This window comes from Vanacampus margaritifer, chromosome 8 (genome assembly GCF_051991255.1).
Source record: "Vanacampus margaritifer isolate UIUO_Vmar chromosome 8, RoL_Vmar_1.0, whole genome shotgun sequence".
Lineage (NCBI taxonomy): Eukaryota > Metazoa > Chordata > Actinopteri > Syngnathiformes > Syngnathidae > Vanacampus > Vanacampus margaritifer.
Window position 1 is genome coordinate 6,570,596 of NC_135439.1, and position 23,918 is coordinate 6,594,513.

The 23,918-nt window shown below is 38.5% G+C and overlaps 1 protein-coding gene and 1 long non-coding RNA gene across 3 annotated transcripts in view; one reads left to right on the forward strand and one right to left on the reverse strand.

The window, feature by feature from the left end:
• Nucleotides 1-3,037: 3,037 nt before the first annotated feature.
• LOC144056150 (uncharacterized) overlaps nucleotides 3,038-23,918 on the reverse strand; it is a 111,890-nt gene continuing 91,009 nt past the window's right edge. Inside the window, exon 6 of the long non-coding RNA XR_013295011.1 lies at nucleotides 3,038-3,392. This is a non-coding gene — a long non-coding RNA (uncharacterized LOC144056150). The remainder of the gene's footprint in view (nucleotides 3,393-23,918) is intronic.
• tox2 (TOX high mobility group box family member 2) overlaps nucleotides 20,598-23,918 on the forward strand; it is a 106,137-nt gene continuing 102,816 nt past the window's right edge. For both annotated transcript variants that reach the window (XM_077572641.1, XM_077572642.1), the window contains exon 1: nucleotides 20,598-20,738. In XM_077572641.1, coding sequence (XP_077428767.1) covers nucleotides 20,646-20,738 — 93 coding nt within the window. In that variant the 5' untranslated portion in view covers nucleotides 20,598-20,645. The remainder of the gene's footprint in view (nucleotides 20,739-23,918) is intronic.

Here is a 23,918-nt window from a genome sequence, read left to right on the forward strand (position 1 = left end):
AAGTGAATTTATGAATAGGAAGAGGTTTCCTGTGGTTTTAAAATCCCGTAGATGTTTAATATTAAAAATACCACCGCCAAGATAGTATAATGAATTTGCTACAGAGAACAAAAAGCCAACTTTGTACCATGCAAGTGCAGAAAATATGGAGCATAAATGGAAGATACTACCCGAGCACAAGGCCTGTTCCCAGTCACAAACAATTAGCTCAACATTTCCGCGCTCACCTGTGTGCTTAAGGTTCATTTACGATTTTCACATCTGGAATCTATCTAGCATTTTATGTCGTTTCTCAGCGCCTCCTCTGATCATTAATATTTGATCAGGGTTTGCACTTGAATGCATTCACTACTTAAGATGCCTGCTCTTTAAGGTGCAAAAAAGCAAGGCGGCATTGTCCGATTGAGATGTGCAGGAATACATAAAAAATGTCATGTGACTCGACTCAAGCACTGATTTTAACATTTAAGTTCCATTTTGATGAGATTGCAGCCCAAGTGTGTTGCACATGCTCATTTGTCTGCCGGTCCACTGCAGATGACGGCAGAGGTGATGAGCCGGTGAAATCAAACTTTCGGAAACTGCTTCTCGTCTCTCACAGCATTTCCACTCAGCAAGTTTACATGACTGGTCCCTCCCCGCCGCCGCTACCTCCACCACACAACTCATTTCTCTCGAAACACTTCATTTAAAAAAGGAGAAAAATGTGTGTGTTTTTTCGATATTCACCCCCACAATTTTTTTTTTTAGTTTTGACCACATCTGAGTGGAATGGTGCCGCAGAAAAATGACTTTACCCTGGGGCCTCTTTCTCTGTAAAGCCGTAAAAAAAAAAAAAAATCAAGTTTACATATGGTTGCATTGCTTGTAATTGAGCACAAGGGATGTTCCAAACAGCAGCCACACCGTTTTTATATGTGTACAGTATACTGCAAAGCTTATAATTCACAGTATTATTATTATTATTATTATTATTAGTAATAGTAGTAGTAGTAGTCGTAATTTTAAATGTAATTTTATATTACAAATGGCGTTCAAAGGGAATAGTAACAATAAATAACCGTTTTTATCTGCCTTCACAAATACATAATGATGCTTTTATTGTATATTACAATGCAATATGCACTTACAGCAAATACTGACACATACTTATACCTCTCTATTCCCTCATATACTGGAGCAGACTCATTTTGGAGAGTACCAGGTGTCCAAGGACGAACTGAACTGCCATTGCGGAATTTCGGGAGTTTCCCCAAACGGCCAGTCCATTTTTAGGCCGATCTTTCTCCCGTCAATAAATATTAATCGGCCACCGTGCGCATTTCTCCCCCCCCCCCCCAGTTACGATCAAGATTTAGTCATTTTTGGATGCCGGCTGAATATTTTTCCAGGCCGAATTTTGCTCCAAGTCGGTCCCTGCAGGTATAAATTGTAGAGCATATATTAGGGTTAAGGCCGTTATTTTTGCAAATGCATTTTATAGGTACACTTTATAACATAATGCAATATTTTATATATTTTTTCTTTTTATATAACTAATGTTACCAATTTATAATATGTTGTAACTTTTTTTTTTTTACTCTATTACCTCAGTTACTTACCAGGGGTGTTAATTGACTCAACTTCAGAGAATACCATTTGTCTATTAAGCAAGTTGTGTCTTTTAATAACATTCTCCATATTAAATACACTCCCACAATTCCCCCCCGCATTTATTTACTCAACTGAGCATTCCTTTTAAACAGTCACAGCAAAACATGGATAATAATGCACCAATTTGAGTAAATGTGGTTTTATTTACATTTTGATGTGGGCTTTTTTCTGTTGTTTGTGTAATCATGAATCATACAACAGTAATGTATGGTTATGGATGGCGATGCAGCGGGGAGCATGCTGTAACTGCATACAGTGCCCGCTAAGCATAAATGGTTGAGGCAGACACAATAAATAATACAGATACAGTACATATGCTTTACCTTTATGCAGTCAGGATTTATATTTTGCATTCGTTTTTTTTTTTTTTTTTACGCTCGCCCACTCTCTTTCGGGAGAACAATCCAATTAACAATATAACACAAAAGATCAAGACAATTCAACAGGAAGGATTTGAAAGTAAACTGCAGCAGTGGTATTAAAAAAAAGGTGTCAGAATATTTTCCAGGGCTGTTAAAACTGTTGGGGGGGGGGGGGGGATCACACACACACACACACACACACACACAAACAAACTCGCCTCTAACGTTGTTACTGTGTTAGCGACGTAAATGTTTAATATGGTTTGTTTTGAAAGTCCTAAATGCAGCACACGAGCAGGGAGGATGTTTGCTCTCTATCTTTCCATAACAAATTCCAAAGTATACAATTGCAATTATATACCGATCATTTTTTGATTCATTAAAACGTCAGCATGTTCATCTGAGCCTAATTAATAAGCTGCAAGATCACATTAATTTGTTTGCTTGCAATAGAGCATCTTTGTTGTTGGCATGGAGACCCTGAGTAGAGGCCCATAAAACTGAGGTGTGCATTCTTTATATGGCCAATCAAGCATTTAAATTATCAAGAGTCCTGTAATTTTTATTGCAAAAATGTAGCGATTTAACCTCTGAACCTACAGTATTATGTTGCATGCTAAAATGCTAGCGGCTCAAGTGAAGGCTGTAAAAGCCCTTTTGTATTTAATGCCTTATGTTTTTGATACAAGTAATGCTAAATTGAATTTAAATTTATATTTGTTTGAAATTGCCCCAATGAAAATGTTAGCCGTTATGCACAATGTGAATTTACGAAATACAAATTGATTATATTTAAAAAATTAAAAAAAAAACAAAAAAAAACAATTGGTTGTTTGTTACAAGTAAAATTTATGTAAAAATATTGTTTATCCGAATACACGATTATTCTATAGAATTTTCAATAGGATACTCAAATACTGGAATATTCTGCAGCCCTACATTCAACCTCCCGTTATACTGTTGTTATTTTTTATTTATTTAATTAAAGCCTTGCTTCAGGTCCCCGAGATTAACCTACAAAAATTGCTCCTCAAAATGAGTAATTTGCTCTTCAAATGAAGTCATTGATTAGCAAAAATGCTCCTTAAAGAAATAAAAAAAGTCATTGCAAGCTTTTTGTCTATGATTTTAAAATGTGTTTGAACGTGATTCCATAGTGTTATGCGCCTTTTAAAAAAAAAAAAAAAGTAATTTGTCATGGAATCTTCAGCAAAGACACCAGTTGAGGTTGCAAGCGTGTGAAAGCAGACGAGCTTACCATTTGTGTGGTTTGACTCGCTCGTGACAATTGGGGTGCCGGCATCTTGAGAATGGTGTAACCTTTACGGGGCACTTTCGACAGATGACTCAAGGCTGGCGTGAAGCACATGCAGCAAACTTAAAAAAAAATTAATGATCAGAAGAATTGTGTGGGACACGAATGAGGAAAGTCAACTGGCCTTAAACAGCCGATTTAACACTTTCTCTCCATTCAAAGCATGCAGCAAAACTTCACGTTTTAAATGCCTTGAAACTGAGCTTACTAAGCGTGTGTGCGAGATAAAAGTGAAGACTCACACTTGAGGTTCTAATGACAAAAAATGGGAAGCACCTTTGCAGATAAAAGTAAAATGTATTTTACACATATTATTTGCTGCATGCTTTAAATGGGGAAAACATTACCATAAATGACTGCATTAGTTTATGTAATGCCAAATGTGAGATAAAAAAAAAAAAGTACTACAGTATATACTTTATTGTATTACATTACACAACACTGTGGTTTATATGTGGTTAGTACTCCCAAAAAAAAAACATTCAAAGCATGCAGCAAAAATATGATACCTTTAGGGCTCTATTTTTATAGGTAGGCGCATGTGTACAAGGTGTAAAAACTGAAATGAGCTTGAAATGGACGCTTTATTCATATTCCACAAATGCAATATTAATCAGAATACCATGCGACTAAAGGGGCTTAAACTATATTATTGTAAAGAACATGTTTAGGTTGACTTTTTCAAGGATCAGAGAAGTTTTAAGCACAAATGCTGTTTACTTTGGCAAATTTGACCTACATACATGTCTGTGAGTGTGTGTGGGTGTGTGTCATCTTGTTTTTGTTACTTAGTGGGGCCAACATTTCGGGATTTCACAGAGTTGTGGGGCCCACCCGTCCATGTGGGGCCATTTTGCTGCGCCCCACAAGTTTAGACCTCTTTTTGAGGGTCAAGAATTGGTTTTAGAGTTTAGGTGTAAATTGGGTTATGGTTGAGGTTAGGGTAAGGAATAGGGGTAGGCAATCACTTTTGATAGTTGGCCTTAGGGTGAAGGGGCAAGGAAATGCATTGTCAATGAGATGGCCCCACAAAGATAGTAAAACAAACGTGTGTGTGTGTGTGTGTGTCTGTGTCATTCCTCCAGCTCATTTCATTTTCAGGGCATTGAATCAATCTCAACTGGAATGTTCTAGTCGTCTGAGAAGACATTTCATCTCTCATCCGATAGGCTTCATCAGTTCATGCAACAAGGCTTAGTTAGGACAACATTATCCTGGGTTATTATGGGGGGGGGGGGGCTCATGTATATCTACCGCATATACAGTTCCATACAACACTGCCAATGCTCTGGGAAAAAATGTGTTGTGGGTGATTCTTAAGAATTCTCCTACAACTAAATAGTGAACGTGAGTAGTCGTACGTAATTAAGAAGCAGCACCCAACACTGAAAATATTTACAGTACAAGGACAAGCTTTAAACCCCCAAAATATAGGTACAGTATGCCCCTGATTTATGACCCAACTTTAGTAATACAAAATCCTCGCAAGAAACACACACACACACACACGCACACACACACACACACCTTACTGCAGATATTGTACTGTTCGAAACGCAACCGTCCACATCCATCATGAAAAACACAAATATTGCACCTCTCTGATTGATGAGCCATGAACACGCGCGTGACTCGGACGCCGTGCAAGATTTATAGCCTGCACGTGAGCAAAAAATAAACAATATATGAGATTTGACCTATGTAATCATATGGGCAGGTGATAACAAGAATGTTTTTCCCCCCATTCAATGTTGCAGTTGTAACTTATGAATTGTCCAGTGACCATAAATACTTGAGAGTATCCCAGAATCTGAGAAAAGCAGTGAAATAAATACATATTTTAAAATATAGAGGCTCGATTACAGTAATATACTGTATAGGGCGTATTCTAGATAGTCTTTTTTTGTGAAATTTACATGATAGATTATGAGTAGTTGGGAATGGATTTGGGAATTCTAGAAACACAGCTTCCATGTCTGCTGCATTATACAAAATAGCAATCGTGTTAGCATAAATGGCAAGGAATGTTGGAAAGGCGTACAATTAGCTCATTAGCTCAACATGGAAATCATATTGTTTTTCACTTTGGTTTTTCAATAATAAAGTTGAATGAATTTTGTTGATACTTCATAAACAGTTGCAAGCCATTGAGATCAACAGCAAGTATTCAGTTCTACTGCTTCTACCATAGCTAGCCTAATTAGCTTAGCTGGCTAAGTTGCTAACACCACATATCGTAATTGTTTATCATGGCAATCGGGTAAGATAGCATAAAGTAGCAATATACAAAATAAAATGTAAAAAAAAAAAACGTTTTAGTCATAACATCTTTACTAGACCTTATGTTGGTAGCATAACGTTAGCATCTTGGTTGAGCTAACAGCAGCATGCCATTATTTGTACAAATAATACAAAGATTTGTTAAGTACATTGCTCATGTTGGAGCAAACAAGACAGACTTAAAATTACATTATCCAGAGCATGCTTTTATACATGTTATTTTTATGTGAATCGCTTCAACCTCACTAAATCACACAGGGCAACCATAATTGCAGTACATTTCGGGCAGAATAATTGAATAGCTTACCTTTTGGATTCTGGAAAGTTGCCTTCAACTTTGCCGAATAATGTTAGTCAACTAAAACAACAACAACAACAAAATCATAACATCATTATCATTTAATTCAACCAAATCAAGTCAAGCACATCATTCAGACAGTAATGAGAACTCACATTAGAAGTATAACATTAGCATCATGGTCGCTAATGTACTAACAACAGCATACTGTGCATTTTGATTCTTTTTGTTGTTGTTTTTTTACATCGCATAACTTTATCCACTACCTCAATTTATCCGGGTTAGCTTTAGCCTGTCTGCCTCATCACGCCGCTTAACACTTCTTATGAATGATTTTGATAGTGTTTCTTAAATAGCGAATCGTTTTGTTAATGTGTTGTTCCCGTGGAGCTGCTTGCTGTTGCTAGCATGTCTCACACTTTCATGGGAGTTTCCATTGGGGCCGGCCTGGACTGAGTGGATGTCTGTTGCGGTTAGATCATCAGTGAGGTCAGTCCAGTGAACATTACTGCATGGCTGAGTGACATCCTCTCATCAGTGCACAGCCAACTAACTGTGCTCTGACACTAATGTGTGTGCATAGTGTGTGCAGGCATGGACAATAAATCCTTATTTGAATAGAAATGGGCTGCCGGATCTAAAAACTCCATGAGTGGTCTCATTGGATTCTATGGGGAGATTCTGTTCTTCATAGTTAGGTCTTAAGCACCAAAGTTGACTCAACTCACTTCTCCTTGTCGATTTAAAAAATATATATATATTTGGGGGGCAATAAGAGATTAATTTCAATGTTAAAAATGTTATAATAAATGTTTTTTTTGTTGTATTTGTTTGTTTTGTATTCATTCAAATGCATTTATTATATGTTTAAAAAGTGTGTTTTACTGAGTTTAAATGTGTTTAAAGAATGTGGGAAAGGTGAAACTATTTAAAAATATACAACATTTGTATATGGTGTCTGGAACATGCTAAAAATCCATGTTGGGAGGGTTACTTTAGAAATTTATTTTGATATATTAAAATATGTGGTTATTAGTTATAGCTAATAATAAATAAAATAAAAAAGCATATTATTAGTAATCCATCATTTTCAAGTAATGTAAATTGATTAGTAATTAAAAGTTTAAAAAAAAATAAAAAATAATTGTGATGACAAAAATCAAGCATGTAGAGGAAAGCAACTTTTGCAACACTGTCTATTATTAATAATAATTTTTGTATTAGTGTTCAAAATCGGTAGGGCTTGATTTCTACTGACAAACGTTGTTGCTAAGCAGCATGTTTATTATGCCACAAACCATCACGTGAACTTTGTCCCAATATCCTGCCCCTATAGGAAAAGTGCACAAACTAACATACGATTTTGGACTATTTCCAAACTACACCTCATTTATGCACCGATACAGTATACGTGCCCTATGGTTTGCCGCACATGTGCTGACCTCTTCGCTCCAAACACAAGCCTGCGTGTGTTTGTGTGTGTGCGTGTGCTGCAAGCCCATGAGTGGATGTAATGGACTACATTTATCATCATCCACACAGCAGACATTATGTTAAACAAGCCGCATACTGTGTGAGTATTAGAAGAGTCGAAGCAACATGTACCTGAACGCAACGCGCGCTGGCTGTCATTTCGTCTCGTTCCAGCTTGTGAGATCACATTTATAACGCCACTAACTGCTGTTTCATAATAATTATTTTTTTTCACACAGGAAGATTAAACACCCGGCTAATTAATCCTTCCTTTGTGTCTTGATACAAAACAGACAAACACACTTCTATTGTATTCGGTGGATCTTTTCCCTTGGAATAGACAAGCTAAAACACGATTGTGTGTAAAAACATGCTAGGGCATCTTCAATGTTTTAGTGGAGCGATGGGTAACTCAAAAAGAAGAAGTTTGTTGTTTTGTGCTTGTTTTTTTTTTTTTGGGGGGGGGGGGGGGTGGTATTATTATTATTATTATTATTATTTGCAAAATTGCGTTCAATTATTTTTTTTAATCGCTAGGATTTTTCATTTTGTGTCAAAAGTGAGTGGAGATTTATTAGTGGGGGTTTTTTTGACAATTTTTAGGGTTTACAAAAAAAATAGAAGCATTTTAATGAATGTCAATTATATGCAGATTTTCACTATTCGTGGACTTATCACAAGACTTGTGCTGGGTATGAAAGAAGTGCCACAATACACATTCACTGAGAAAAAATAAATACATTTTGAATCAACATCAACTGTAGTGATTGTTCCCCCCCCCCCCCCCATTATTATACAGATATGGTAGGGCCTTGACATGAACTGACAAATGCTGTTGCTAGGCAGCATACATCAGAGTTGCATTAAAGACCATTTCAGTGGTCTTTGTCTGGGTTCCTGATCGGCGCGACAGGGTTGTCTCTCCCCTATCGCGGCTCGCAGACAAGAAATGAGCAAGTGGCTGGGAGGAAGTGATGCGACCACAAAGACATGTAAGAGACGGAACAAGCAAAATCAGCGAACATTGCGGCGGGCTGACCTCAAATGAAAACAAGTTTTTACAACATTCTAAATGTCAGCTTGTGACAATTAGCGCTGATTGTAAGTATAGCAGCTTTAAAAATAGTCGACGTAAGTACTATTAGTAATCCAACGCCGGGTTGCCTTGGGCGCTGTAATGAAGTCCGCTCAAGCAAAGCTAAGTATTTTTGACGGTTTTTCCCTCGTCCTGAATGAACTGTCACAGCAGAGGGAGGAAAGCAACCATCTTGTCACATTGACTTTATTTCAGGATTGTCCTGTCTCGTCCTGTCCGGCTCGTGTCCAAAATTTCACTCCGCCCGTGTTTCAGGATGAGTGCGTGACACCTTGGAAAGTATGACCCAGGAAGACCTCAAGTTTGAAAAGCTTGAGTCTCTACTCGGGCTCAGGCTGCTTTCTTGCGCTAGCATGCAAACAGTTAGCATGTTCTCAATTCTCATTTGATACAGTACCTGACAACACTACTACTCAGGTTGCTATATGTTGCTACATAGCATTAGTAAATTTTTTGACGGCATTGACGGCAATGCAAATAGCCTTAGTAGACTTTTACTTTGAAGTTGGCCCACGTCGCGGCGTGAAGGCTAGCTTGACTTCCCTTTGAGTTGTTTAGGCTTTCTTTACCGTAGTTTCGATCGACATTGTAGTTGCGAACGACATCAATACGCTATCCCAAACTCGTATCCAATCACTAATTTAGGACACAAAGACAACGCAAATTAATTACGGCGTCACTGTACGATGACGGCAGAAGTCTCCGACTTAAGTTGCTAGCAGCTAGCTGTTAGCATTACCTACGAGTGTCAGCTTGAATTCTTTTTCAATATTCTGGACCAAGGATACTTTTTAATTCACTCTCCATGTTTAAAGGAAGGGAATGTGCTTTGAGGTCTTTTCATTAAGGAGGAGGAAGTGATACAACCACAAATAGGCCTACATCCGTGACATGAACCTGCAGTTTGGAGCGTTTAGGTGATGTCATCAGTCTATGCTACGCACACTGCTAATTGCATTATCTGCTCATCTCGAGTCTGGACCTCATGTAATGGTGTTATGTCTCAACCTTTTACAGGATAATATTTTACTTGGAATGTGACCTTTTCTGGGAAAAATAAATACAAATGTAGCACAACTGTAGGACTTTAGGTTGTACAGTATGCCGGCTACCTCCGACGTTTGCTTCAGGGTGAACCCCGCTTCTCTCGCTGAAACATAATGAGGACGAGCACTATGGAAAATAAATGGATGGGTGTGCCTTGTGACTGGCAACCAACTGTCATATTCTAAACACCGCTCTATTATTTCTGATTTGTCAATTGTGTGAAATATTTGGAATCCAGAGTGCACAGTGAAGCTGTTAGGATTTGTTGGCGTGCTGATGGAATAATCATTTTAGTGATAACATAATAATTACTAGCAACTGTTATATTTGCAGTATTCGTGTCCTCCTTTGAGTTTATTAAATGTCTCCCTTCCTGCTACATGGTTGATACCGCAACCAAAAAAACAATAAGCTTCAAGTAGCTACAAAATGAGCCACTTCTATTTTAGAGGCTTTTTAGATCGCCCACGCAAATTAGTCATCTTGCAAATAAGGGAGCCATTCCACTAAGTTTCGCTTTATCGAGAAGACTGGCTTTTTCGATCACTCTGCGGTCGCGGCGAGCCGATGGCGCGGTTACGACGAAACAACACCGGAGAAAAATTTTCACGGCGATGACAGTTATAACTCCTACCTGGCAAATATGCATTTAAAGGAGATACATTGTCATTATTTCATAACGTAAAAACAGTTCCCAGGTGCCGTAATCCGTCAAAATGCACAAAGGATAAAGAAATACATTTAATATCCACTAGCCACATTTTAGTTCAAATCATTCTTTTGAGAGGGGCAGTTTTGTCTCATGTAAATGCAGAGTATGGTTACCAAGACAACTACTACAACTTTGTTATTTTTCCGAACTCTATAGCACAAGGGTCACTAACCTTTGGAATCGAAAGCTACTTCTTGCGTACTGATTAATGTCAAGGGTACCAGTTTGATACACACTTTTGAAATGAATTCACTTACTGGTACATATTATCATCATAGTAAGTATTAGGAAACAGACAAATATCAATATATAAAACTTTTCCCCCATATAAATCTCTGCTAATGTTTACATTTCCAAAAGATCACTTGTACAATATTTACAGGAATTCACAGTGTCCAAGTACTGGTGAGCTATTTATAGAACTGGTCCGTGGGCTTCTCATGTGGTCTTTGGAAGCCACCTGGTGCACGCGGGCGCCGCGTTGGTGAACCCTGCTCCAACGACTATAAAACGTTCAAAAAAAAAAAAAAAGAAGCCTCCCTTATGACTTGCAAATTCGCTTCCAGGCCAGAGAATCGAAATATGATTTGAGAGGGAAACATGTACTGCTGTGCAACAATGGAATAACTTGGATTTTGGAATAACCAACGTAGGGACATTGGCTGGCTTAAAAAAAAAAAGTATAAAGAACTTATATTTAACAGATAGTCTGATGAAAATCGACAATTTCTGGATATGATAACATTTGTGAAAAGTGAATGTTGTAAATAGTCTCTATGATTGTCTGAAATGAAAAATGAACAAATAAAAACAAAACAAACATGCTAGCATAATTTGGTGTTTGTCCATCATATCTTGAAATAAATCTCATAATAAAGTTTTGACATATGCTGCACACAGCTCTAAATAGTGGCATTAGCGCTGTGGCTAGTGCTAACAACATGAGAGGTGTCCTTGGCCACCTACAGTATTTTACCAACCAGTATCTCACATTGAAAACACTTGCATTTTCTTTGTTGCAAGCCCGTTGTATAAACAAGATGATTTTGAAGCGGCAGCATTTTAAGGTGCCATTAGGTGCCATATTGATGCTTATGGTGAATTAGAAAAAAATATTTTTTTATGGTGGGCAGTTCTACAATGTGACAAGAGCGTGGCTTGATTTTTCAGCATTTTGAAGCCTCATTTTCAATATTTTTAGTCATTAAAATCTGGTAGTTAATTTTTTAATTTTATATATATATTTTTTTACTTTGTATGTGCGTGAGTATGTGCATATGTGTGTGAGTGTGTACTTAATTCACCTAAAACCTATTAAAAATCCCATACCGTTCACCTAAACCGAATACTTCAGAATCCAGCTAGAGTCGTGAGGTGGTCTGGAGACCCGAGGAAGGATCAAAGAAAAGAAAGGAAAGTGAAATCCAGCACCCACCAGACATCACCTACTACCCCTCCCCCCCCCCCAAAAAAAATCTGGTAGTTAATACTGTTAATACTTTTTCCTTTGGCGCTTTACACTTATTAGACATTTATTTTCACTTTACAGGGACTTTAAGAATTGTTTTCCATACTGTATGGTGTGGGAAAACAGTGGCCTCTGAAAGCTAAAGTCACGCTGGAATGCAAAATGTGAGGTCTGAAAATGTGAAGAAAACCTGTCAATCACGTCACTCCTCTTTCAATAGGGCCATAATCCCACGCTGAAAGCTGCCACATGCAGTCGACCTGTTGCAATCGGTCATGGAGGAAATGAATAGTAATCCATTTTCCACAGACTGAAAGGTTGGGTAAAAGAAATCATATTTAGGAGTGCGATGCATCCGTGTTCAACTTTTAAAGTCTTTTTTTTCAAAGAAGCGCTTTAAGACAGACCGAATGAAGCCACATTTGGAAAAACAAAAAACAAAGACACGACGCAAATATCGTGACTGTGGACAAATACAACAGGGATCTTATGTAAGGTAGTCGTCGCCATGGCAACAGGTCGGAGATTTGTGTACGGTTGCAGCGAGGTGGTCCATTTGAATTAGGCTGCACCTGTACACATTGTCCACGGAAATAATGGGCTGAAAGCGGCTGGCGCACAGTGAATGGAAACACACTTTTTAATTTCTGATTATATCAGCTCATCATAAAAAAAAACTGTTTTAAAAGTGTTCATTTAAATTATATTTTAGTTTAATTTAATTTTGTAGTCCTAAGACTAAGAAATGATCAGCTCAACATTATACCACAAAGAAGAGTTTTAAATTGAAATTATTATTCAAAAAAACTATTAACATAAATTTTCAATTATCATTATCATTATTATCATTGGGGTGACGTTTTCTCAAATTAATAATTCAGCGTTCAACTCATTTAATTTACATTCCTTCTTTTCCAATTTATAAAATTCCAGTTTGTTTGGTTGCAAGTTTTTAAAATCAGTTTAATAACAAATAAAATAACAACATGAAACGAGAAATTGTGAAGTAAAATGAATGATATTTTATATATATATAAATAAATGATACACTGTACACAAATAGGGTGAGTTATCGAAGAAAATTTTTTTCAGCGCTTATAAACATTGTGCCAAATTAATATTTATGACAGATGCTGCCATTTTTTTTTATAAATATTTAATGCTACCTTACTCACAAAAGGTTCAAAGGGTTTAGATGTCTTCATCTTCATCATCTTCATCACTAAACTTTATTTAATTAAAGAGCACTTTTAAAAAAAATGCCACAACCACAGAATAATCACTGCGGATAATCAAAACATTTACGATTCTGGGAATGCTCAAATCCGTACTGATTGTTGGTATGTATATATTCAATTTTCAAGACATCCGACAATGGTCTCTTTGCCCAAATCCACGACTTCCTGAACTCGATACCACTCCTTCATTTCCTGGTCTTTCATGATTGGACAAACTGATTAAGCCAGGTGTGCCTGACCTCAGTAACCACGACGACAATGGCCAGACACACCTGGATTAATTAATCAGTTTGTCCAATCATGAAAGACAGGAAATAAAGGAGTGGTATCGAGTTCAGAAGGAAAAAAAAGATCACACAATTTGCTATCATAAGTATTGAACCGGTTTAATATTTACGATTTTTCAGCCCTGAGGAAGAAAATAACAAATTACACACAGCAGGAGAATTACTCAAGATCATCTTTTGGAGACATCTGACAACAAGGCCTTCGCTGACCATGATCAGAAATTGCTCAAATTCATCCTGATTATCGTTATGGCCGATGCGAAACCCGCTTAAAAGTGTATCTTGGGCTCGCGGTAAAACAGGGAGGTGAGGTGGTGGAGATAAAAGCAAAAGCCTGTAATGTGGCGCGACACAAGGCTTTAACATGTGCAGTGGTGGAAAGTCATCATAAAAAAAAAATCTTGCTCTGATGATAAAAAAAAATAAAATAAAAAAAAAAAAGCAATGCTGGCTGTCAAATATTAATGATCCTGTGAAAGGCTTTGCAGCACGTCTGAATTTATAAACAGAAAAAGCGGCAAATTACTTTCCCATCTTCTTAAGACCACACCCGAGATCGCACTCACATGCACACACAGTTTATGTTCGGCAACTATGTGCGTGCGCGCGGCCGTGCGCGCTTTGTGTTTGTGCAGCGCTTATTATTCACTTTTCCACTTCCTGCTGTGAGTCACCATCAGTGGAGGAAATACTTTACAGCTGTACCTTTATGATTTTTTTTTTTTAAACATATCATCGTGCACGCTCAGGACAAAAGCAGGAATCTGTGTGGGTACGTTTTTTTTTTTGTTTTTTTTTCCCCTTTTTACTTGAATAGTAGATTCCTTCATTTGCTTTGGCTACTAAAGCTGCATTATGGAGCTGTTACATAAGCACCTTGCTTGTTCAAATGTGGTCATGAGCGGAGAGTGGCTTATGCAACGTTTACAAGACGCCGATCAAATGTGACGCGCCTTTGTTGCCCGCTTATCTTCAAATCCGAGATGCGGCGTTGACGCTGATGAAAATTGCTCTCCGCGGGGAAGGGGGGGGGGGGGGGATCTCAAAGAGACTGTCCGTGATTGCGGCGCATAAGAAGTGGATCGCATCTCATCACACGGTTAAAGTGATGCAGTGGTAGTGGAAATCGAGTTGGAACGAGACAGAATTGGCAAGGAAAAGTGTCGTAAGGGCGTGGCCTCTGCAGAAACACATGCCGTTTAGACCGTGCGTATGTTAACAAAAGTGTGTTGCGCAAGACTGAAAAGTCAATATTGCATTGACTCATTCATGCATTCATACACTGATGACAGATATTGAGGAGCCCCCACCGACACAGCAAATCAGTCAGTGTGTGATCAAATATTGTTAGGATAAAAAGTTACACTATCAGAGTCAATTTGAGAGTGTTGAGGTGCATGTTGAGTGTAACCTGAAAAGCACTTCCTTGAGTGTTAAATTAACCACACCCTCATTTCCGGTGAAGAAGAAACTTTCCAATTTTACATCCAATCGTGGCCGTTGGACTGGAATTCAGGCCCAAACCGAGGACCGCCTCTTCATGCAATTCTGCCTGATGGAAGGTAGCGGTACACACTCGCTCCACTCCACCGTACCACCACTACCATGCAGATGACCTTTTCTATTTTCGACAGCATGTCGGATAAAGGTCGCTGCTGTTTTTGCGATTGGAAATTATACTTGCTCTCTCCTTTCAGACGTATATGTTTCCGTTACGGTTGAAAACAAACACAAATGCAAATAGAATGACAGAAAACAAAACGGGGCTCTGTTGGATTACGAGTTGGACCCGCCCGGGTCCATCCCTGCTTTGCACAAGCATGCCCGGCCTTTGTACTATCACTTGTATCATGTGTAAGGATTTTAAAGTCGAGTTTCCCACAATCAAGAAAAACTAATAACAGAATAGGTGACGCTAGGCTACAAGTTAGCTTACCTGATAACTACATCTTAATGCAAACTCTACTTGACCCATTTTTGGTTTTTCTTCCCGGTCTGCTTACAAAATGGTCGGGCCAACAATCGTTAATTGTGTTCAGTGTTTATGATCACAAACACTTGTAACAGAATGATTTATTTATCATGAATGATTTGTCATTTAGAAGGTTACTGGACTAAAAGAGCATTTGTATGTGTATCACAAGTCATACACTTCCCTTCACTGACTTTGGGAGGAAAATTCTTCAAACTGGCCCGATAATTTTCCCCATGACATCACCTACTGCCATCCATGCTGGAGGTCAAATTTTTTGGTGAGTATTTGACCAAATTGTTCTGTAGATCTCAGCCACCGATCCAAAGAGCAGTTGTAGTGGAAGCTAGGCTAACTGCTAGCTTAACCCCTAGGCGTTATTGTGACCATTTTTTGGCTTTTTGTTGGTTCTGACCAAGCCATTTCAAAATAAAATACTGCCCACGGGTTAATAGATTGCAGTTGTAAGCTTTTCAAATGAACAATGAACTGCTCATTTATGATTTCATTTACATCACAACAAAAGATAATCGCTCAGGTTGGGAAAATGCTCAAACTCTGCCACCCACGCATAATTATTTGCCATATATATTGGACAGGTTTAACATTTACGAAGACGAAAAGGAAATTGCTCTTTACACAGTCAGAAAAATGCTCAAGATACCCAAAAAGAAAGGAAAGAAATGCTACAACAGAAAATGGTTATCAGTATGTGTGTACAGCTTTCGAGATGATTTCATCACTTTTTGTTTTTATTTGAATGATCTGTGACCTTCAACTGATTCATTCAATTTACTGCAACGTTAGACTTTATTTCATTTCATCCCTCTGTCTTCCATTCTGTCATGTCTTTCTCTTTTTAAATCTTGGGCAAAAAGGGGATGAGGAAGGTCTGCAGTTAAGCTAACCCCCCCTCCCCCCACACCCCCACCCTCACAATGAGATGGAAACATTAATCAATTAGGTGGCTCTGAAAGGAGATGAAGCTGCCTCTGCTCTGAAAATGAAATGCCGTAGACTTTTAAATCCAGTCAAAGGGCGTCCCCCCCCCCCCCCCCCTCGACTCACCAGCCCCCAATCTTGTTCTCTTCTTCCAACCCCCCTCCCCTTTTTTTTTTGTTCTCCAGTCCCATATAAGTAGGTCGGCCAATGAGAATATATGAAGACGACAGTTCATTTCGGTGTAGCAGAACAATGACAACGTCATCATAATAATAATAATAATAATTAAAAAGTCTGATCAATGACGTGACTGGTACACTTGCGCATGGCCGTAACCTAATCAAACTTGCGCATTGTTGGTGGCAAAGCAGCTCATTGACAGCGCGGAATATGGGGTCAGAGGTGGAGGGGAGGGCACTTGTTTGAATAGGCCATTGTGCAGTGGAACAAGAGGCGACATAGTGTCATTATGGGAGGTCAGCAGCTAGAAAAGGTTGGCAAAGGTTCACTGCTGACTGCACCTCAACTAAAAAATGAAAAAATAATTAAAAAAGTATTATATAGTACATGATCAATGCGACCATGACATGGTCCACAAACTCTCCACTTAATTAACATACTGTAGAAAAATTGTGTGTGTTTTTACTAGAGATAGTTCGATATGTTTTTTCAGTTCCGATACTAGTCAAGGAGGCAAATACCCAATATTTGAAGCCAATATTTATTTTCAGTATATAAAAAAAAAGGGGGGGTGCGGGGGGGGGTGCTTTAGGCGTAAAAACTTTTTTTTAAATACAAATACCAATCTTGACTCTGTTGTCTTAAAGCATGTTTATTGAACAATTTTTCAGACTTTTCAAAATGTAGAAGTTTTTTTTTTTTTTTTTTTCTGGAGAGCTCAGTATTGTTCCATCGGTAATTTTACCGATTTGACATGTCATCATCATTGCTCTCTTTTTTAAATTTTTTAATTTTTAATTTTTATTATTTTTTTGTATGTGGGTGAGTATGTGTGTGTGCGTGCGTGCGAGTGTGTGTGTATTCATTAGTTCACCTAAAACCTATTAAAAAAATCCCATACCGTTTTTTTTTTAGTTTTTGAACAAAACGTTCAGGGAGCTCCCAAGGTTATCAGAACGTCTTAAAAAGTTAAATAGAAACTTGTGCAAATAAATACCATAGTTCTCTATAGTTTTCTAAAGTAAATATTTTTCCCATAATTGAATAATACTTGAAATCTTAAACTTTCTCATTTCTTTGTTTTAACGTCGAACAAAAACAAATCGTTGAGAAGCATCTCTTATTAAGTTAACTGAATATTTTAATGAATAGCTCCCTGGGATTAAAATGGTTTTAGATTTACCTTATCTTGGCCATCAGATTTAAAAAAAAAAAGGCCGATCTTCATATATATTCATTAAAATGCTCAATATCTATACCTAGTTTTTGTAGATGGTAAAGAGATGACTCATTCTTGTCCATAATCTAGAAAATCATTCAATGTGGTTCAAATTGTGTCCCCAAAAGAAGACTCGACCCCTTTTTGTCTTTTTTTGCCATTAAGGCTCATGAGTTACTGTGACTGCAAAAAGACTCATCAAATGCTTTCTGCCTTTTTTTTTTTTTTTTTTTTATATGAATGACTTTGCTTTTGACTTTCTCCGTCAATGAATTTCCCTTTATATCGTTTAAGCTCAATCAGAAGGCCATTCAGCTCTCTTTAACTTTTCACTTTCGCATTTCCGAGCGACTCCGGCGAGCTAAATGAAAAGCACTTTGGCTTGCTGAGGCCGCTCGTTTTATTCTCAACCCAACATTTTTGTTATTTCGACTCCGAAATTTCAAGCGATGACAAATTGGAGAGACAAAGTGAATTTAAATGCTAAAGGTATTGTGCGAAGACCAATGAAATGAAAGTGACCTATAAGAGGGTTCTAATGACTTTCCATTCCGGTTACCAGGAAGCCGAGAGGCTACTTCTTTGTAATGCCTAAAATAGACACACGCCAAGCACACTTTAACGAGATATAATTGCATGCTGTGTGTTTTTGTACCACTCTTCAGGTGTAATTTGAGACTAAGGTTGTTCTTGTAAGGCATACATTTTGTGATTTTTCTCCTCTACCCTGCATCAATTATCATGTAAATAGAATAGCGGTGACCCAAGACAGTGTATACCAAATTATTTGGCATTTAGCTTTATCTCACATTGGCGTGGCAGAAGAGAATGAGGGAGGGTCGAAATTCAGTATGGAAGATTGTTGTCACCTGTCGGACGCAGCAAGCGATTGTCAGAAATTCACAGCAGCCGTCTGTGGCCTCCCCCAAAAAAAAGGTATATATATATATATATATATTTATAAATAATAATAATAATAATAATTCACAGCAGTAATTTTGATGTATCAAAACTAGAGTGGGGGCAAAATTAGTGCATTAATTTTGAGTTAATTTAAAGTTCCTTTAACGCCACTATATTTTTTAACGTGCAGGAGGAATTCCAGTCGCAATGTAGCAGACACGTCAAAATTGAGCAGTAATAAATTTAACAGTAATGCATATATTTGCGGAGACTGGGGTCCCGTTGACAATTTTAAAAATGTGCAGTATTTCACAAGTTACTCCATGTTAAAGATTGGACAGCTCTTAATATGAAAAGAAAAATGCCGTCACCATCTTACGAATGCAATGATGCCATCTAGTGGCAGAAAAATGACCTCAACACAAATCAATATCCCAAAATGCAAAATGGCCGCCCCCTGAGATGGATAAAAATGGCTGGAATTTGCTGTAAATATTAAATAATATTAAATCAGAATGTCACGTTTAGACTAGTGAGATCACATACACGGTAACATAAGGTTGACTTCCACTTTAGCAATGCTGTATGCCACATTTTTTTTCCAACTGACAAAAACTTAATTAAAAAAAAAAAAAAAACTAAAATTAAAAAACTTAACTTAACTTAAACTGAACGTGTGAGGTTAACATCAGGACAGCTGAGCTACAGCCCAAAGTGCGTCCCCGTGTTGTGCAACGCAACTAACGTGTCATGGAAAAAACATTTTGGCCCTAAGTGTGTTATTTTCCTTCTCGGGGCTGTGCTCGGACATTGTTCTGCACTTACATCCTGTTGTGTCCACCCCCCCCTTCCCCCCCGTATGTGTGTGAGTCTGTTCTGTGTGTATGTGTGAGGGGTCAAGACTGAAGTAGCGTTTAAGGCACCAGAGGTCAACTATGAGTGTGTCAAGCATTCTGGTTAACTTTTTGTAGGGCAGCAATATCCACTTTTGTATCCATCTCAGGGGGCGGCCATTTTGACACTTGTCGACTGAAAATGACATCATAGTGCCTAAGGCCTCAGGTAAGGACCAATCACGGCTTATCTGTTTTTTGGGTTTGGTCATGTGATGTTCACAAGTGGAAAATTAATCAGAATACCGTGTTTAAACTAGTGTGGCCACATAGAATGTATTATTGTAAAGAATTTTTTTGTCTCGAGTTCCCTCAAGGGCAAAATCTGCCGCGATCTATCCAGATACTTTTTCATGCTGTCTAGCAAATTTGTGGGTAATAATTACTTCCAAATAAGCCCTTTATCTTTCTATTTAAAATTAAATCGTAATCTCATCTGCGCTGGACAATAACCCGAAATGATCATTGCTACTGATTTGCTCGCATTAGTCAAATAATGATTTAAACAGATATTTTATGCTCCACTCCACCCTCATTAGTCGTCTCCTCTTTTTGATTATTTTGTCTGATTGAATCAGATAGTGGTTCAATACTTGTGGCAAATAGGAGACGACATGTCCCCTTGTTTGACTCCTCTTTTAAGAGCAAAGAAGTCTGAGAAATAACCATGAACTCTTAGCTTAGAGTCTTAGGGTCTTTGTAAATTATTTTCCTCTATTGTACAGATTCCAGCAGAAATCCAAAAGTTATCAGTGATTGATGTAAAAGTTACATTTCACCCAATCAAAAGCTTTTTTCGCATCCAAACTAAGCAACACAGAGGACGGAACTTCCTGTACTTGAAATGTATGTTTAATATTTTCCTGCTGTTGTTGTTCGCTCACTGCCTACCCGCAATGTAGCGCTCATTAATATACAGTATATGCGTTTTTTCATTTGATCAAATTGTATTTTTTAATTTGTGTGACTACGTTCCTCTACTAAATAACACTTCCCAACAGCCCATTAACAACCAATAAATCTCGACTAAATGAACAGCTATCAAGTCTAGATTTTTTTATTTTTTATTTTTGCTCTTTTGGCCTCCAAATTGGATCATTTCTTGCCGATTTAACTCACCCTGCAAATCCCTATTTGGCCGCACGAGGTCGCAGTTTGCCAGGCGCGTAGAGGAGGAAAGCGCTCTCCTGCAACAGTGCAGAAAGAGAGAGGAAAGGGGGAGGGAGAGAGAGAGAGAGAGAGAGAGAGAGAGAGAGAGATGCACATTCGACTGGATCTCTACTCTCGCCAGTCCCGCGGACCCTGCTATGGACGTCAGGTTCTATCCGGCTCCCCCCTCCAGCGTGGGTGCGTGCACGTTAGCGCCTGACTCCACTTTGGACTATTACCACTCCAACAAGGTAAAAAAAAACAACTCTTTTTTTACTTTCCACCTCCTTATGCATGGCATCCATCGCGAACCGTGACAAGTGCTCCACTTTTCTTTCCTTTTCCTTCCAACAAACAACTGCGCACAGCTTGCATTGGCGCCATAACTTTGTGTTTATAAAATATAATGTAAACAAACAAACAAGCAAAAAAAAAAAAAGGGGGAAAAAAGCCAACATGCACCTGTTTTAGCGTTTATCCGCTGCGTTGTGGTTCTGGGATCGTTTTCAGCGCTGCACTCAATTTTCCCTTACAAGCCTCAATGCATATTTTTTAGTGTGATTTATAGTTCTAGTATTAAAATGCATGAAAAGGTGCATGATTGCTGGCTTTTCTAATTAACTTGGAAGTCCAATAATTAGCTATTTGCGCTATTAGTGCTGACTGAGGGACACTAAATGTATGCACTCACAAGTTGTGCTCCAGGGTGAGCAACCCATAGCTCGGGGGTCATATATGGAATTGCTTTGATTGTGCCAGTGGTGCATTGAGATACGAGTGACTGAACTTTTAAAATTTTCGAGATATGAGCCCTCATTCAATCAATTTGCCGGTTGAAGTTTACTGTCAAACTAAACAAAACACAGAATGACACATTGTGTACTTAAAACCAAAACACCAAAGAAATGCCCTGCTATCTTAACGATAATGCAAATTAATCTATGCGGCCGTTCCTTTGTCTGATAAGTAACAGCTTAAACACAAATGCATTCTTTATCCTCTGCGTAGAACCATTAATATTTGTGCCGTATTGATGAGCTGAGAGATGAGCTGTGACAATATTCCCTTGTGCGTTTCATAATAACGCCTCAATGTACAACAAATGTGTCCGTCTGTCATACAGCCTACTGCCCCCTCGTGGCCAAGTCAGGCACAACACATTCTATTAAATTATGCCATTACTGTTTGATTCTATAAAGTACAATATGGAGTGCACATCTTTTCTCGTTAAAATAACAATTTTTGTTGTTGTTGTTGAAGATTGGAATGGATTACTGGCATTTTCATTCATTTTAATGGGAAAAGATGATTTGAGATACAAATGTTTTGAGTTGCAAGCGTGGTCATAAAACATGCTAAAGTTGTATCTCAAGGCGTCACTGCATGATTTCTATTGTTGCATTTTCGCTGATAGGAGAACATTTGGCTTTGATTATGTTTTTTTTCGTGCCACATGGTTTAAGTATTAAGAGCCAGTAAACATGCATTGACTCATGTAAATATTGTTTTACTCTAAAGCTACATTGTTTATCTCTTTTGTCACTTTCACCATCTATAGCAGGGCAGTTTACTTTTTTTTTGTTATCGTTTATTAATGAGGCCGCGTAGCGGGCGGTTTCGCTCTCCGATGACAATGTGCCCTAACAGCCTTAAAGATAACATAATAGGAGATTTGTTGGCCCCATTGTGCTGATTGAGGCACGCACACAAATGTATGCACTCCTTATTTCTAGCAGTGGCTCTTGGCCAAATAATAAACTGATTTAAAAGCAAGGGGGGGGGGGGGGGGGACATGCTCCTCCTGTCTAATAATTAACATTTGTTGTTTGCATTGTTACATCATACTTTAGATTGATTTAGCACGCCGCTCACAGGAGATATATATATATATATATATATATATATATATATATATATATATATATATATATATATATATATGCTTTCATATTGACACAAACTGAAGGTGGACTTTGCATTTTGATGGCTCACAGAAGCAGAACTTTTACTTTGGAGGGCTCTATAGACACCATCTTGAGTGGTACTGACAATCACGGTATCTGTAACGGTGTTCTAAAGCACCCGGGGGGGGGGGGGGGGGATTCGGGGGTGACGGGTCGCTTGTCCCTCAATGGGAAATTCAGTTTTTGTGGCAGGGATCAAGAAGGAGCCGCGTGGTGCTCTTTCTGGTCTTCTGTTCACCTTCCGGTTCCTGAGCCAAAGTAATAAAAAGGCACAATTGCCAATATTTTTTTCTGTAACGTTGTAGTTACATAACGAGCTGTATAGTTACTGTTATGAGGCCGGCAGGTACACGGCAGTGTCGTATTACTTCAAGTAACAGCTGTGACTGTGCCTACAACTGCGTAACTGTTGAATAACGATGCGCCCCGGCTTTGTTGTGACCTTTCGGCTAAGCGGGTATCCAAAGGGGATGACGTTGCGTCAGGTTGGATTGTGTGTAAGGAATTGATTGGATTTATGAGAAAAACTTTTTGTTTTTCGACTGTAATGGGACAAACGGGCAGCTAGCGCAGTACGTGGCCACAACTGTGGTGTACCTAATGTTGTGTCTGGCTGCGTATAGTGCATGCCAACTAGGATGTGAACATGATATGGTCCACGTTCCATATGTTTATGCATGTCATAATCCATCTATAAAAGCCCCCACTTTCTGCGGTTTGTCAGGGAGCGTCTGCCAATGGGATTTTATGCTCATACATTGCGTTTTGATGTAGGAAGGCATAAAAGAAAGGAGAGCGCATGATGTCTTGATTGACAATGGATATAATCAATATGCGCCCGACCTTACTATTTTATGCACATTTTTTACAAAAAGCTGAGTTAAAAAAAAATACAAAAATGTACCTAGAGGGCATTGCGAGCTCCTCTCAGCTGCGTCCAACTTGTCCGCTGATGCTCGCACAATCACCGTGAGTCATCTTTACATCGGGCCCTGAGATCCTTCCTAATCTTTGTGAAGCCCCCGCGCGTCCTCCCCGAGTGGGAGGCTTGTTTGCCAGCGCTGAAGGCCACTTTCTCTATAAAAATGCCTGTTTTAGCAGCGGGGCTGACTATTTGTCAAATGCATTATGACTTGTGCATATACCACGACCCCCCCGTCCCCCCACCCCCCTCAGGCGCAATCACTCGGCTGCGATGTGAAGTTGGATAGATTACTGGAGCTGCTGCACCGTCGTTCTCTCGCTCTCTCCACCCCCCATCCTTCTTCAGAGGAGGCACTCTGTAATTGTGTGTGTGTGTGTATATGTATGTATATATATATATATATATATAAAATCATAAAATTGAGTTAAAATTAAAAAGATGTACTGTACTGTAAAAAAGAGTGTGATATTGATTTGTATTGAGTCATTGTTCTGCCACTAGATGGCATAACTGCAATTGTAAGACAATGGTGACCTCTTAGC